Here is a 16,506-nt window from a genome sequence, read left to right on the forward strand (position 1 = left end):
AGGAATGTTTGGCTTGTTAGTGTAAAATAATATGAGCTCCGTGGGCGGGACTCTGCTTACTTAGGAGCACCCTTACCGCCTTTTGTCCGCCTGTGTTGTCTATTTGATTTGCCAGTACATCCTGATGGAGACTAGGTGACGACGAAGACGAAGACGAAGACGAAGAATACAGCACAAAAAAAATTCCACTCAAATTGCATTTATTGGAGAAATATTTATAATAACTTGGAAATTCAATTTCCAAAGAAAATATGCTAAACGGATTTGAGAGGGGGATTTCCCGAGGTGAGGATGTCAGTCGGGCAACTGTGCGTGGCTTGTGTCGTGTCAATGCCTCGGTCTCGGTGTCAGTGTCGGTGTCGGTGTTGGCTGTGTCTGTGACTGTGCCTGTGTGTACCAGCAGGAGAAATATGTTAGAAAATTAAAATCGACCATATGTTGCCTCATCGATTTTGATAAGTCGCCGTCGCCGTCGCCGCAGCCATATCGGGCGCAGCAACAGCAACAGCAACAGCAACAGCAGCAGCGGCTGCCATGGCCGCTTCATATCCGTTTCCGCTTTGACACAATGGGCTCACAATGCGTGGCACTTGTGTATGTGTGTGTGTGAGCTGCTCGTGTGTGTGTGTCTCTGTCTCTGTGTCTGCCCCTATGCCACTTTCGATTGCAAAAAAGACGCCTCGTCATGCATGAGTTTTGTGCCTTTTATTATTGATGTTGTTTGGTGCTATTATTGCTACTGCTACTCCTTCTGTTGCTTCTTCTGATGGCGCTGCTGCCATTTCATTGTTGCTTCTTCGCAGTGGCATGACACAAATCAAACGTACCCTGGTAAATATTTCATAAGCACATCCAACCACGCACCTCCGATGAACTTTAAAGAGATCCCAGGACATTACTGGAGGGGGCCTAAGCGCTCCTCCTCCTCCTCCAAGTGAATGTCGCCTCCAGGCCTTGCGACTCAATTTGGCTCCAATAAATGTTGCTGCAACATGTTGCTGATGCGCAGGCGCAGGCCGCAGGACTCCCAGAGATTTGCATATTTGCGGAGGACATGCCAGAGTAACTCGGTTCAGTTGTATTCCGCGCCTCAAGCCACACACACGCGACGAGCGCATTGCCCAAGACCGGAAACGACGAAACGTGAAACGTGACCGACTCATACCGTGACTTCCCGTGACTTGTCGTGTACTGTGATTCGGGTGAGACTGCTCGGCTGGCTTTCGTGCCCTTTATATCTGGCGTCTCAATCGGAATTGGTATTGGAATCGCGTCATTGGAGTGACTGATTTCGCATTACGTTTTGTGTGATTGTGTGAGCGGTTCGTCGCGTATGACCATGACTGTACCCTTACGTCGCCGCACGTAAGGGCAGTTACGTAAGCAAAACCCCATCCCTTCGCACCGATAGAGGGACCGAAACGCAAGGCGCTCGAATGCGTTACGTTGCGCATGAGATGGCGGCACGCAGTTCGCGCTACATTTACTCCGACCACAGCCACCGAATCTAGTTTCGCTGCCAGGGAAAAGGTACGATAGTACCTTCGTCCTTTCAAACCTCCTCGGTTGCCCCTTTGACCCGCCCGTCCCTGTCGAATATAATTAAGTGTATTATCGGAACGTGACCAAAGCGAAATTGCTGCCTGCGGGCGAGACTTGAGTTTCTGCTCCTCCTTCTACTGTCTCAGCTCCTGTCTCCTCCTCCTCCACTGGCCAAGCAATTGAATGGACAGCTTAGTGTGTAATGAAGAAATTACCAAAAGCTCGATTTTCACCATCCCTTCCCCACCCCTAAGGACATCATCTCAATCTCCAGCACGCCGTTGTCCTGTGGGCGTCATGGTGATTGAAAACTCAACCGCATTGCGGTCTTGTCATCAGTTTAAATGAATGTGCTGCGGTTTCCGGCTCTCCGATAAGACGGAGTCCTGAGCCTAATCCCTTTCAGTTATTGTTTCGGCACAATGTGGCCTCAAAAGTGGGGTAGGAGTGTCCTTCTTCATCTTCGTCTTTGCTTTCGTCTCCATCTTTTGTGACGACTCGAGTCGCGACGAGTTGAATTGAGTTGAGTCCCGCGATTGCCATCATTTATTTTAATTACTTTTCTGTTGTCGTTCTCTCTTTTGATACTGGTCCTGGTGCTGGTCCTGTTCCTGGCCCATGTCCTGGCTGCAGTTATATGTAATTCGAGAGCCACACAAATTGCGCATGAAATGTTGGTGGAATACTTTATGGCGCTGCTCGTGATCATGGGATTAACCGCAACAGTCGACAAGCAGAGCCGCCGGTTCAGCAGCAGCAGGCAATACTTCGGTGAGTATCCAAGGCTTTAAATCTAATCAGGCGACACTCAAAGGGTAAAGCCGCTCTCAGACTCTGCAATCATATCAGCAAAGGCATTATAAATGAGAAAACAACGCAGGACGAAGGGTATTGGAAATCGCATTTGTGATGAGCCGCCGTCCAATTCCAATTCCAATTAGATTGAGGGATATGGTGGGGATTATGCGGAGGGACACTGATCTCTCAGACCAGGGGATATACTACATTAAAAGCTCAAAAGCTGGGACAGCAAATTGCTGGAAATTTGAAAAAGCAAAAGAGCTTATACTCTTGTGTATGGATTAAGACTTTATTGTTTTGGGGAAATATTATATTTATATGTATATAAATATATTTTTGTTACTTACATTATTAAAGTCGGAAAGTGGATAGAAAGGGAAATGCATTACATGAGGAGGAAAGGTACATATTAAGTTCAGATTAAGTTTTCTTTTACTTTAATATAATACATAAAAAGTTAAAGCTTTTAAAATATTAAAAAAATTAAGGAATATATGCATAAAACTTCATAATATAAATATCTGAAACTTAAAGACTTTAAAAATATATATAGTTTTAATTCCCTTGCAGAGTATAATAATTTTAGTCAGAAGCTTAAAAAGCAGTGAAGGAATCATTTCCGACCCTATAAATTATATATATTCTTGATCAGCATCAACATCCCAGTCGATTAAGCCATGTCCGTTTGAAATTTAAATTTTAAAAAATTTTTCAAAATTTCAAATTTTCATAAGGGGTTAAAATTGTCATTAAAATTGTCAAAAATTGGTAAAATTGCCAAAAATTGGGAAAAATTTGAAATTTTTAAAATGGTATATTGGGTATGCAGATTTATAAAACATATAAAAACTTACATAACAACGCTTTCCGAATTGAAATTAATGCATTTTTAGCTTAGTTATAAGTATTTTAAATCTTGATTTTCATATACAAATTTCGATATATAATATAATATAGACTAAAAGAATAATTAGTTATTATTGATTTTCGATTCGATCCTACTTTTAAATTGCAAGCGGAAAGGGTATATATAAAGAATATATAAATATATATACATCATTGGAATTTTTCAAAAAACAAAATCCAAGTCCATTCACTAGTTTTTCCATAATCTAACTACAGTTTCCAAATAAAATTTCAACATTTTTAAATTGAAATTCCACATTTCCATTCAATTTCCTTTATCAATTGAATTTTGCAAGTTTAATTTACAACTTTTAACGTGAAACCAACATATGTATAATTAAAACTAACTAACTAACTTATTTGTGCATGTTAACACTGACGTTTTAATTAAAAAGTTATTTGCAAAGCTTAACCAAATAAACTCTTCAAACCGTAGTAACCCCTTTTAAATTGAATTCGCTGGAATCAACATCAGAGTTAATATACCTAAGTAATGTTTATGTATATATCTTCCTCTAATGGATAAATGATCTCTGAAAGGATCTCAATTTGGCAATTCCCTATTGCATCTGTCCGAAATTGTTTATGTTGCCATCTATTTCGCATTTCTCTCACATCTGTGAGTGCAAACTGGAAACAGGAACAGGAAGAGGAGCAGGACCAGAACCAGGACCAGAACCAGGAGCTTTGCCAATTGCTCATTTGTAATTTATGGCACCTGAGCTCAGTTTAGGGCCCGCTTGGGGGACTGCAGCTTGGGTGGGAATCCTCTGATACTGGGTTACGAGGAGGAGATGGCCACTGATGCTGCTGCGGTTGCTGCGGTTCCAGCGAGCGATTCCCTCTCCCCCCACCCACACAACTTGCCACCCCGCACTTTGTATGTAAATACGCAACTTTTATTAAAAAATTTTTTATGTTGTTACATGCTATTTGCCAACGTCAGTGTGTGTGTGTGTGCGTGTGCGAGAGTGTTCGTGGAGGGGTTTTCTTTTTTTTTATATTTTGTGGCCAGCATAAAAAGCAATTTCAAGTGAAGTGTTTTGGCCTGGCCAAAGCGTTACCAGCCAGCCCAGCGGCTCTGGAGCAACAGTTTCAATTAAGTGTTTAACATCATTTTATTGCTCCGACATTTGATAGCTAAATTTGGTCCAACCAACACACACACACACACATTGCAGGCACAAAGGATCCCTGCCTATAAATCAATATGTGTTTATCCACTTCCATATCCACATTCCCATAGAGTCGCCGTACCAAACCACTTTAGCAGCTGTATTTGTGTTTGTATTTGTTTAGGCACTCATGGATTATTAGCGCATTAGTTGGCTAATACATCGCCATTTGGTTGGTTGGTGCCAGGATCGGGTGCTGAGAGGCGGAGGAGCAGGAGCACCACCCACATAAATCACTCCCAAACCGGTGATGGATCATAAAAGGGGGAATGGGAATGGGAATGGGTGCCTGCTTAAGCTGGGGCATAAATTAAGCGGAAATACTCGTTAATCAAATGAATGCTGATGCCAAGACCACCATCACCTCTTCGCCGTTTGAGGCGATTGAGCCAATTGTAGGAGGCCAATTCTGGCACAACCCGCTCAAATGGCCATCCATCTGTCTGTCTGTCGGTCTGTTGTCCATCCATCCATCTGTCTGTCTGTCTGTCTGTCGGTATATCTATCTATCTGTCTGATTGTCTGAATGTCTGCCTAGCTGACGCTTCCTGTTTCCATCTGTCTGTCTGGCCGTTCGGGCCCTGCGGCCAAGGAATGCACTTGAATACGTTTAGATTGACGTTCAGATACAGCTGTTTGGGTATTCTGACACCCCTTCTGGGTGGCTTTAATGGTCATGTCCTAGGCACTACAATTTACAACTCTTTCCCCTGTAACTAAATAACTTAATCATCGAAAGATGGTTTCGGTAGTTTAAAGTATTAGTTATCTTTTAGCAAGTTGTTATCTTAGGACATTTATGGTTAATAAATTGATGGTAGTGATTTAAATGTAATAATATGTGTTTAATTTCATTGGCAAATCAAACAAATGTTAAATACAGATGCCTAAATATGAACTTATTTAATTTGATTAATATTTAATTGAAATGGGAATAATTCTATTATATGGGAAGTTATATTATTTTGTTAAATTAGGTAATCTTGAAGAGCTACATATCAATATAATCTGTACTTTTAAATTTATTATTATTATTAAGAATCTTTATAATCTTTAACCCCTTTAGGTCACCTGGCCGCCGCTGAGGAACTGTCCAACTTAATACCCGACAACTATGAAGGCCCAGATCCGATCTTCGATAACTCCACAGATCGGGAGATTATCGCCGCTCTTGGCACCACTGCTCGACTCCACTGCCGTGTCCGACATCTGGGCGACCGGGCGGTCTCCTGGATCCGGCAACGTGACCTCCACATCCTCACCATTGGCATCATGACATATACCAATGACCAGCGATTCTTGGCACGTCACATTGACAACTCGGACGAGTGGGTCCTCAAGGTGGTGTCGGTGCAGCCCAGGGATGCGGGCATCTACGAGTGCCAGGTGTCCACGGAGCCTAAGATCAGTTTGGCCTACAAGCTGGTCGTTGTGAGTGAGTATCCTTCTGGGGAAAACTGGGAACAATTTGCTTTGCAAATGAAGCATATCCATAAATGGAGCACCATCAAACGGTAGATAAAAAAAGAACCCTAATTCGGGGAAAAAGTGCTGACTCCATTAAAAACTCATTAAAATTGTTAATTTCTTTGGCGGAATATTAACCCCTTTTTTCGAGTACAACCCCCTGCACAGAGTGCCCTCAATTGCTGGGCTTAAATTAAGGCAAGTGCCCGCCTCAATACTCCCTTTGAATGCCAATCGATTGGCGGTCGTGTTAGTCCTTGTTGCCGTTGTTTACATCTCCGTTTAGATAGCCCAGCCCAAGGGTGCAAAGAGCGGGGATTACTCTGACAAATTAGTTTATCAAACAAAGGGCAGGGGGCGGGGAGGGATAAAGTACCCCCCGATGGCAACTTGTTGACACCCCCATTAATCGACATCGACACGGTGCTCTCTGTCCTTTGACAGCCTCCAAGGCCCAGATCCTCGCCAACCGCGAGCTGTTCATCCAAAAAGGCAGCGACATCAATCTGACGTGCATCGCCCCGCAGGCGCCCGGCCCCTACACGCACATGCTGTGGCACAAGGACACGGAGCTGGTGAGCGACTCGGCGCGGGGCGGCATCCGGGTGGTGTCCGAGCAGCAGATGAAGACCAGCAACCTGGTGATATCGCGCGTGCTGAACACGGACTCCGGCAACTACACCTGCTCCGCGGAGAACTCGAGTGAGTCCTTCAAGCAGCAACAAAAGAACTTTTTCTCGTCCATGCAGCAGGATTAAGTCCTTTATAGTTGACATCATTTACTGTTTCAGTTTTAGTATGAGTTGATGGCACGAAACTTTGTGAAAATTCAATTAATATCCCTCTTTATTGCATTATTTATGGGGATTCTTTAATGTAGATATTTTCGGTACCCTGGATGGGAAAATATTTAATACAAAAATAATTAACGAATATAAAATAATATAGTCTTGATAAGCTCTTTGTTATGTATATATTTATCTTCTTTCGTTAAATTTATTTTTGATACCAAAAATGAGTTTCGCTCAAGCCTCAACTATAAAATATTTCATTTATCTTAATTGCTTCAGGATTTATTATGTTTATCTTTCTTTATTACATTCCAGATTTATTTCTTGGTTTCTTGATTGAACTATGTATGCATATTAAATATTTATAATAATGATAAATATATTTCAAATCATGAACATTTGATAAAATCATTTGTTATTACAATTTAGATTTAGTATCCTTGTTTCTTGGTGATAGAATCATAAATAATTGCTTCATTTATTATATGATGGGAGCATATTTATTGATTACCTGCTAAATAATTAATATCCCTCTTGCTCTACAATTACAATATAATAAAGTTTTAAATGATTTTCGCCGAGTGTTTAACACAACCACTAACTAACCCTCTTTTTATGTATATATACCAACATCTGCTCCCAACAGATTCTGACAGCGTCTTTGTGCATATCATTAAGAGTGAGCAGCACGCGGCCATGCAGCACGAACTGGGAGCGAGGCTGGAGCTGCCACCGCTGTCACTGCTGCTCCTGGCGGCCCTTCTGGTCCTCCTGGCATCCCCGGTAACCCCATCTCCGGCAGCAGCTCTTGCAGCAACAGCGCCCCTCTAAGCCGGGCCCAAAGTCGAGCGGCAACTTATGTTCGATGTCTGGAGCCCGGGAGCACGGGTAAGTCGGTGATTTTTAATGCCGTCATCAGCTCAGGAGTCGTAGTCAACATCTCGTTACAGGACACGCCCACTGGGATATTGGATGACTGCCTGACTGGATGGTGAATGGAGGATAGAGGATGGGGTCTGGAGCCTGGAGGCTGTAGGCTAACGACGTCGATGTCGCGTTGTCTTGTAAATATGTAAATCGAGTTTTTGTTTATGTTTGTGTTTGTGGCTCAGTCTCTAAGTATTTTTATACGTAATTAAGTAAATAGGTCGAGAGTGCATACGTCTAGCATATACATATGTATATGCTCATACATATAAGTAGCATATACATGGCCGATCGCATACCTAGAGATACCAGAAGCGAGCAATCGAATCGAATCGAATCCATAACGAATGTAAATAAATGTTTAATCTTAATAATCGAGCGGCGATATCTAGATTAATTATGACGAATCGCCTGACGCATCGCGTATACGCAATTTCATTTTCCCGCCCCATGATTGATGGCGATACGAGTGGGACCGCCTCCCTGCCGTCGATTACTATAGCTGGGCGAAGGACTTTGACATCCTGCGACCCGGATTATGGGCCCTTAATTGCGGGGGCGGAGTTTCGAACAGTAATTGAAAAACGATAAGGTCAGGACGGGTCATTGAAGGTTCCCCATATACAGGGAGAGCGCATGGTTTCCCAGAGCACATCAAAGGAAAAACACTTTCGATTTTCCCAGAGAGGGGAGGAAAGGGAAGCAGGTAAGGTGCGACGACAGGTGTGCCTGGGGCAAGGTAATTGAAACATTTGAAGCGTGCGTAATTCACACTCCTCGACGGCAATTACAGTTGAAGTTCTTGGACAAAGTTTTCGTAGCTCACGATGATAGCTGGGATAAGGATACGGATAAGTACCCCGCCGAATGCAGGGCGACAGTTCCGGCAGCTTCAAAGGAGCCGCAAACGGCACACAATGAGTAATGGCGGCAGTGGCAGTGGCAAGGAGAGGCTGAGAGGACGCGCTAGGATGCGCAAGGATGGCTGGAGCAAAGGCATAACGCATCTCCTTATTGCCAAGTGTTCGCTGAATTTTGCATAAGGCGGTGGTAATTGAAATAAAAGACGTTCCCAGCCGCTAATGGGTCCGCACGCAGCAACAACTCCTCCCAGCTCCTTGTTCTCATTTCCCTTTCCCTTTCCCTTAGTTCCCTTTAACACAACCGCAAACCCCTTGCGGAGCTCGGAGCCCAAAGGATATCCACCAAAGTAGGCAAAAGCATCCATCACAATCTGGCATAAGGAGAGGGTTTTTACAGACTAGGGGGTGCGCTGGTACTTGGGACTTAGCATGTCGTTGTGCCCGCTTTTTCACTCACTTCCCTTCCCCTTTCCCCACCGCCTGGCATTTCGCAAATCTTTGGGGAATCTTACGCATCTGAAACACGCGCTGCCTGACAGCCGCAGTCACAGTGGCCCGAGTCCGGGCTCCGGAACATAACCCCTTGGAAGGACGACGCATCTCGGGTTCAGGCTCAATGAATTGCAAGTGCCGAGGGTCCGGTTGTTGGCCAAGGCATACCGATCCTTTGCCTCGCTGTTGCTGTTGCCTTTGCTGTTGCTGTTTCTGTTGCTTCACCTTCACTCATAAATTGTACAACGAGAAATAAATCAAACCCAGCCTCGACTTGGTGCGATGTTGCTGGTGCTGCCTGAGACGCTGTCAGTAACAAATCATGCTCAGGGCTACAGCCACAGCCCAGTAGGAGCCGGAGCCTCATAGTCCTTGCCGTAGTCCGAAGTCCGTAGTCCTTGCAGGAGCCGTAGCCGTAGCCTTTGGCGTTGCCTTAACCGGAGCCATTGCTTGCGGACTTGTTTACGGGCTTAATACGCAGCACCAGACACGGAGAAGGGCAAAGAAAAGCGACTGTGAGATGCCCATTATTTATTTTCAGATTATATTTTTAAGGCAATTTAATAATTGTAAGTATGTTAATAATGTTTGTTTTATAAGTAATAAATTTATAAGTAAACTGATGTTGAAATATAAATGTGTAACTTCTTAAATAAAATGGTTTAAAAGGAAGCTTATTTACATTGTTGTTTGGATCTTACTTATACGTTTAGGTGATTTTCTTATAATGATATGTGTACCTTGTTTTAACCGTTAGCAAGCCGGACTTAAAAAGAGTATTATGTTGTAAAAATTTTAAACTATAGTCACGTCTATGAAATACTATAAATGGCATATAACTCCATCAACTAACTTTATTTCACAACTTAAAACCCATTTTTTACCCCCACCTCAACCATTGTTATTATCCTTATCTGAGGCAATTTACCTAAGAGCAGCCTTCCAGGCTTAATCAAGCAATGCTCCGGCACAGGCTAAAAGAAGAAAAACCATTGATCAATTCTAATTAATTAAAATTGTTCGGGCTGTAAACAGAATCACCTCTGGCAGCGGCAAACAAGGCCAGAAAACAAACACATCGCCTCACACTGCGAGGTAGCAGGTGGGAAAAAGTGCGTATACGTACTGTGGGCTTCTTCGAATGCGAAACTGTGTATGTGTGTGTGTACGTCATCATCAGATACAGCAAAGGGCGTAGGGAAAGGGGTAGTTTAGGGGGTGTGCAGAAGGAGGAGCATCAACAGCAGACTCGGAACCAGAATCAGCGGCAGGCAGGAAGTGCGGAAGTGCTGGCTGTGCGAACACGACGACTACAGCGACTACAGCGACAACAAGGACAGACGAAGGACTAAGGATCAGGAGCTGGGACAGAGAAACTACGGGGCGTAGTCGCGCCGGAAAACATTTAATTACTAATGAGTTTTTCGTGCTGCTGCTGGTCGTAAGGGAAAGCGCTTTAAAAACGCGACGAAAAGTGCCGCTGAACTAGGGATTTTTAATTTGCTAATTAGCCGAAATGGCAGCAGAGCCCGAATTTGATTGATTGGCGGAGTGTGGATGAAACAACAATCAATTATTTAGCCAGCATTTAGCAATTGATTATCAGGTATTAGGCCCTGACAGGCAACATTGGCCGGAGGAGTGTAGTATCCTTCTTGAGCTCTTCATCCTGGCCTAGCCTGGCATGCATAACTTATGACGACACACACAGAACTTTTATTCTTTTGGCCAAAAACAATGACATTTTTCGACAGTATTTAAAAGGCCTTAGTCATCGTTAGTCCTTTCTTCGTCTCTCCTCTTCCCTCCTGAGAATAAACAAGGCGAAAAAGTTTCTCTTCGATATTATTATCGGGGCATAACTCTGTCGGTCATAAATCAAATTAGATGCTCGCTGACACTTGGAAACACATAAGAAATGCAAAAGATTCTATTAAATATACACTCGATGTGTAGATACAGATATAGAGATAAAGACAGAGATACAGATACAGATACAGAAAAGTAGGACAAAACCGAGGCCAAGTAAATGAATTGTCAAATACCCAGTGCCTTTCGGCAGCAAACGGAGAATGGGACAGCTCAATATACCCCTTCTGGTGGTGGGTATGGCTCGGGGCCTAAGAAAACATTTATCATGCGATTTAAGTTGGCCACGACTTTTGCACAAGAGAGATTTAAGTGATTTGCTGACTGGCTTTAAAATCAAAGTGCGGATAATGAATGGCCTGGTGTGGCCCTCTGGTTGGGACTCGGCTCCATTCTGGCCCGGGCACTATTTGCTCTCGCCCGCCCGAATGTTTGTTTTGGGCTCAATTTAAGTTTTCTGGCAGCGTTAGTGGCAGTGTGGCAGTGCACAAAAGTGCAAAGTGCAAAGTGGCAGGCATTTTGCAGCAATTTTCCACAGAATGGATTCGAATCGCATGGCCGTGGGCTGTCATTTGCTCGCATGCGACACGCGATTGTTCCCGCTAACTGCTTTTCGGGGCTCTGGCTCCGAGACTGCGGCTCCTCCGAATTGGCTCTGCCTGGATCCGGAGCTGGTGTCGGACCATGTAGTTTAATCTGCAAACAACATCGTTTGATCCATATCATCAAAGGCGGAGGGACACCGAGTGGAGCTGGCTGACAAAGCGAGGCCAAAGAGCAGCAGCTAGAGGAGCACTCGCTCCGGTCTTGTACAATTGCCCCCCGGCAAGAGGTTAATTTCCCCCAGGAAGCACCCCGGCTCAATGGCCTTAGAGCAGGAATAGCGCCGGGCTAAGTAAACTCTCACATTAACACAAAGCCAATCCCCGAAAACCAGGACCAAAAACCAGTTAGGACGCTTTTCATGTCGTTCTCGAACTCTAAACAGACCATCAGATACCCGGTACTACATAGTGGCAAAAAACATACTTTTTTTCGTTTTCCTTTATTTTTAAAAGGAAGGTGAGTAATTAGGAAATAGGTGAATCAACAAAAAGTGCAACTGAGAAGGATTGAGAGATACAAGGATTGATGAATGTTCATTAAAAGAAATGTATACACAAGCAGAGAGTTACTTAAATTGAAAAACAAGAAGAAAAACCTAAAATAGTAAATGTTTGCTTATATGATTTTTTTTACAAGGTTTAGTTAAAGAATGCAGAGGTTCTTTCATTATTATTTGATTGTTAAAATAGATAAATAGCAGTTTTTTATCCTGTAAACGAATCTACCCCTCATTATTACGCATAGTGGGTACACCAGGAAAAGGCGAATTTTGTGCGGGCCCACCTGCTTGGCAGGACTCCAGTTGGAGGCCAGCAGCTTCTGCTCCTTCTGCGGCTGGCAAACCGAACAATGTGAAATTACCGCCCTGAAATATGGACACCCGCTGAGATTTTATAGCAGTCAACTTTGAATTATTAAATATGTATTTCCAGGCACGCCAAAACCAGAGACTCAATCTCTAGTCGAAGCGAAGATGAGGATGTGGAGTAGGAACGAAGGAGCAGGAAAAGGAAGAAGCAAAAAGGAGGCGGGCAAGTGAGTTTGGTTCAATTTTAGGGGGAATATTTAAGGATATTTTCCGTTAGAAGGGAATTATTCGCTATGGGGAAATAGAAAAGGTTCTCAGCTATAAAAGGAGCTTAGCCATAAAAGGGGATGCCATAAACAGACAGAGCTTTCCGTTAGCTTTCCCCCAAAAAGCTAACAATTAAAAGCTTCAAAAGTTCATGATGTGTAAAAGTTTCGATTTAAAAATTTAGGCCTTGACGGCTAATCAAAGCTCTGCGTGGTGCATAATGAGTTCCAGTTAGACTATGACAGCCCGCACCCCTTAGTTCCCTCAAAACTACCCCCTCATCATACCCCATACCCCTCGGGGTCCCCACGTGACTCGCTGAGAGACAAATGACAGACCATTAGGCAGTTATTGCCCCACAGACTGGCAGTCAAAGCGGCAAGCACATTAGCAGCTTCCTGTGCACAGCCTGCTAATAAATATACACCTCAACGTCACTCCGCAGCCCCAGTCCCCTTTGGTTCTTTTCGCCTTTCTTCTACCTACCCCGGTACCTCCCTCCCTCCCTTCCACTTCCATTTCCGCATCCTGTTTCGAGACCCAGCCCCCCACAACACCCCGCATCTTGCATATTCATAAGCTAAGGGGGTAAAAATATTTTCATAAACATAAATTCTCATTTCTGTTGCATTTCCTCGATCGCCTTTTGCCTTGTTTTGCACACTTTCGGCCCTTTTATCTCTTTTCGCCTCTGCGTAATTTCATTCGCTTGGCCTGGCCGAAAATGCACTGCGCGAAAATTGAGTGTGTGTCGCAGTGCCTGCTTGTCTTGCTTGTGAGAGTAGCTCTGGGATTTCCTTTAATTATCGGAATTACACATTGAATACGAGTTGGTTTATGCAAATATACTGCCACCGCATGGCTGTTGCTTTCGGCTAATCTTTTTCCATTAGGTGCACCTTGTCCGTTTGTGTGTTCTTGTATATTTGTGCTCGTTCGGTTTGCTTGTATGTTTGCTACTCGTTCAAATTAAAATTGAATTTCCAGTATGCATACTTACAAGCGCACATTTCACTCTTGTATTTGTACAGTTGTGGTCGGAAGGATATGGGTGCAGGGGGAATTCTATTTTTTTAAATGCGATGCTTTTTTGGGTAACGATTCCTCATTTCTTGAATTCCTGCATGTTTTTATCTACTTGGGACGTACATATTTAAATATTTTACTATGGAAATTCGTTAACAAATTTTACGTATACGCATTCTACACAAAATCCATCAACATATATTATGTAAACACAATGGGAACGGAGTTCATCAACAAATATTACGTATACGTAATGTGAACGAAATATCAACAACAAATATTACGTATACGTAATGTGAACGAGATTCATAAACAAATATTACGTATACGTAATGTGAACGAAATTAATCAACAAATATTACGTATACGTAATGTGAACGAAATTCATCAACAAATATTACGTATACGTAATGTGAACGAAATTCATCAACAAATATTATGTATACGTAATGAGAACGGAATTCATCAACAAATATTACGTATACGTAATGTGAACGAAGTTCATCATCAAATATTACGTATACGTAATGTGAACGAAATTCATCAACAAATATTACGTTTACGCAATCAGAATGAAATTCATCAACAAATATTACGTATACGTAATGTGAACGAAGTTCATCAACAAATATTACGTATACGCAATGTAAACAAAATTAATTAAAACATATTACATTTCAAGTCTGAAGTCATGAAGAAAACAGTTGTTTTGTTTAAAAATGATAAAGAAGCATAGGCAAAGCATGGTTAACTTCATTACTTTACCTACACATAAATTAACAGAATTTCAATTAGCGTTGGGTATATTTTTATAAGAATGAAACTCGTTAAAGGTTAAATCAACAGATATTTTATATGCATGTGTTCTTTGAGCCTTTCGTTTTCCTTATGCTAATATTATGAACGTCGTTGTTTAAATACACGTGTGTACATCTCGCTATCCACCTTTTGCTCTCCTCTTTTGTGCAGTGCATGTAAGCTCCGGCTTGGAAGTTGTTCCAGCTCATGTTGCTTCTGTTGCTTCTGTTGCTTCTGCTGCTGCTGCTTTTGCTTCTGCTGCTTTTGCTGCTGCTGCTGCCGCTCCGATTGCTGTTCTGCCACTGCGCCGCTGGCAACGCCGTTCTCCGGCGCTTTTTCATTTGCAGCTCGGGATTCTCCGGCTTTCTGCTTGTGCTTCTGATTCCGATGATGTGGCTGCCGCTGTTGCTGCCTTTCCTTCATCGTCCTGGCGTTGTTTTTTCTTTTCATTTTTTTAAGTTTGTACAGTTTGCACGCATCGGTCCGTAAATTTATGCATTTGGCTATGCGAGCGTAATAAACAAGACCTTCAACCGACGACGGCGACGACGACGACGACGTCGTGCTTACTGCCCGTTGTCCGCTGTGCGTTGTCCTTTACTCGGCGTTATGTTGCTTTTGCTGTTGCTCCTGCGATGCTGCCGCTGCTTCGTTTGGTCACTTCCATTGCCGGCTGCCAGACTTTTATTTTTATGCGTAGATATTAAATGTGTTTCCTGGCACTTTATTTTGCCGTTGCTGCCGTTGTTGCCGTTGTTGTTGCTGGCGTATTGTGCCATTTTACACCAACGCAATGCCGGCACATTGGCGCAAATGTGCGGATTTCACTTGCGAAAAAAAAAGAACACAGCCCAGGCTCGACAAAGAAAAGGCCAACACACATAACAGTCCGTCTAAGCCGAGATAGAGTCACACACAAAAAATTGTGAGGGAAATCGGTTCATTCCCAAGCCTGGCGCGCATAAATAGGCAATGGGAAACGGCAACGACTTGGGGAACATTTTTCGGCAGCAAGTCATGGCCACATTTCTATGTAAAAAGTGCGCACATAAAACTTTGCCAATTTCAATAACAACATTTCATTTTCAGTTTCGCAGTTCGCAGTTTTCCCTTTATGCCAAGGCTGCAAAAAAAAAAAAAAGAGAAACGCGAGAAACACTCACTGGGGAGCTTTGCTTTGAGAGAGGCCTCGAGTTGGGAAGCTGAGAACTGAGAATTGAGAACTGAGATGCGAGTACCTATGTACGTAGGGCCGTGGAAGCTCGACTTTGGCGCCAGTGTGCGTCCTGTGGCTCTTCCTCTTCCTGATGCAATGCCACGCCCCCCTACCCGCCCCCTCCTGAACTGCGTTTCGCTGGCTGCCGTTTCTCGTTTTTTTATTTTTATTTTTTACCCGACACCACAATGCGCGACTGCTGAAAGGAAATTCATAAAAATGTTAATTTTTCCGGCGGAAATATAATTTATGTAAAGCGCAGTGGGTGACCAAGGAGGCTGGCGGGGATCAGGAGATGATTCCACGACTGCCGCTGCAACTGGGCGATGGAGGTGGGTCAGTGGCGGTGATTGCGGTGTCGCGGATTGGGTTTGCGATTGGGATTGCAGCTTAACATGCCTGAAAATACATATATCCGGTGCGAATTACTACAACAACACCAAAAAAAAAGCAGAAATTGCAAATGGATAATGGCCAGTAAAAAAATTGGCTGTAACTAAAAGGGAAAACTACAGCAATAGCAACAAAGCCAGCTATTTTTGTCTTTTTCCCACCGCATTGCACTTGGGCTGGCCGAGGCGTAGGAGGAGCTGTCGCAATTTGCATAATTCGACTTTTTTACACTGGTCCAGAACACGCACGCCCACTGTGCATCTAATTAATGCCATAACGCCCTCATTTAGCCCATGGCCAAGCCTGAAAAAAGGCAGTAGAAAAAAGGAAAACAAGAAAGGCTAAAAAGGTAAAGCCGAAGCAGGAACCGAATTCCAAACCCGAATCCGAGCTCCCAGCATGTCATGTGTGGTGGTCATTGTTAGCATTGCGGCAGCATTTTCAAGTTGCTTCCATGACCATTAATCTTGGCAAGAAGGTAATTGCTTAGCAATTACCCCCTGCAACGGTCTGGGCCACCCACCCAGCCCCATTGCAGGGCTGTCATCAAAATACAGAG

The 16,506-nt window shown here is 43.4% G+C and overlaps 1 protein-coding gene across 3 annotated transcripts; it reads left to right on the forward strand.

Annotated features, from left to right (window-relative positions):
- Positions 1-1,069: 1,069 nt before the first annotated feature.
- Positions 1,070-7,987, forward strand: dpr5 (defective proboscis extension response 5). 3 transcript variants are annotated; one of them, XM_020955998.2, is made up of 6 exons: positions 1,070-1,530; positions 2,176-2,313; positions 5,491-5,859; positions 6,336-6,593; positions 7,329-7,570; positions 7,616-7,987. In XM_020955998.2, the coding sequence occupies exons 2-5, from the start codon at positions 2,214-2,216 to the stop codon at positions 7,511-7,513; spliced, it is 912 nt and encodes a 303-aa protein (XP_020811657.1). In that variant the 5' UTR covers positions 1,070-1,530; positions 2,176-2,213; the 3' UTR covers positions 7,514-7,570; positions 7,616-7,987. The 3 variants fall into 3 exon arrangements, with proteins under 3 accessions (XP_020811657.1, XP_020811656.1, XP_086696567.1); XM_020955997.2 differs by having other exon boundaries at positions 7,633-7,987; XM_086840441.1 differs by having other exon boundaries at positions 1,075-1,379; positions 7,633-7,987.
- Positions 7,988-16,506: the final 8,519 nt, after the last annotated feature.

The sequence above is a fragment of the Drosophila serrata genome, unplaced genomic scaffold (genome assembly GCF_035046125.1).
Source record: "Drosophila serrata isolate PLE 108 unplaced genomic scaffold, ASM3504612v1 contig_382, whole genome shotgun sequence".
Classification (NCBI taxonomy): domain Eukaryota; kingdom Metazoa; phylum Arthropoda; class Insecta; order Diptera; family Drosophilidae; genus Drosophila; species Drosophila serrata.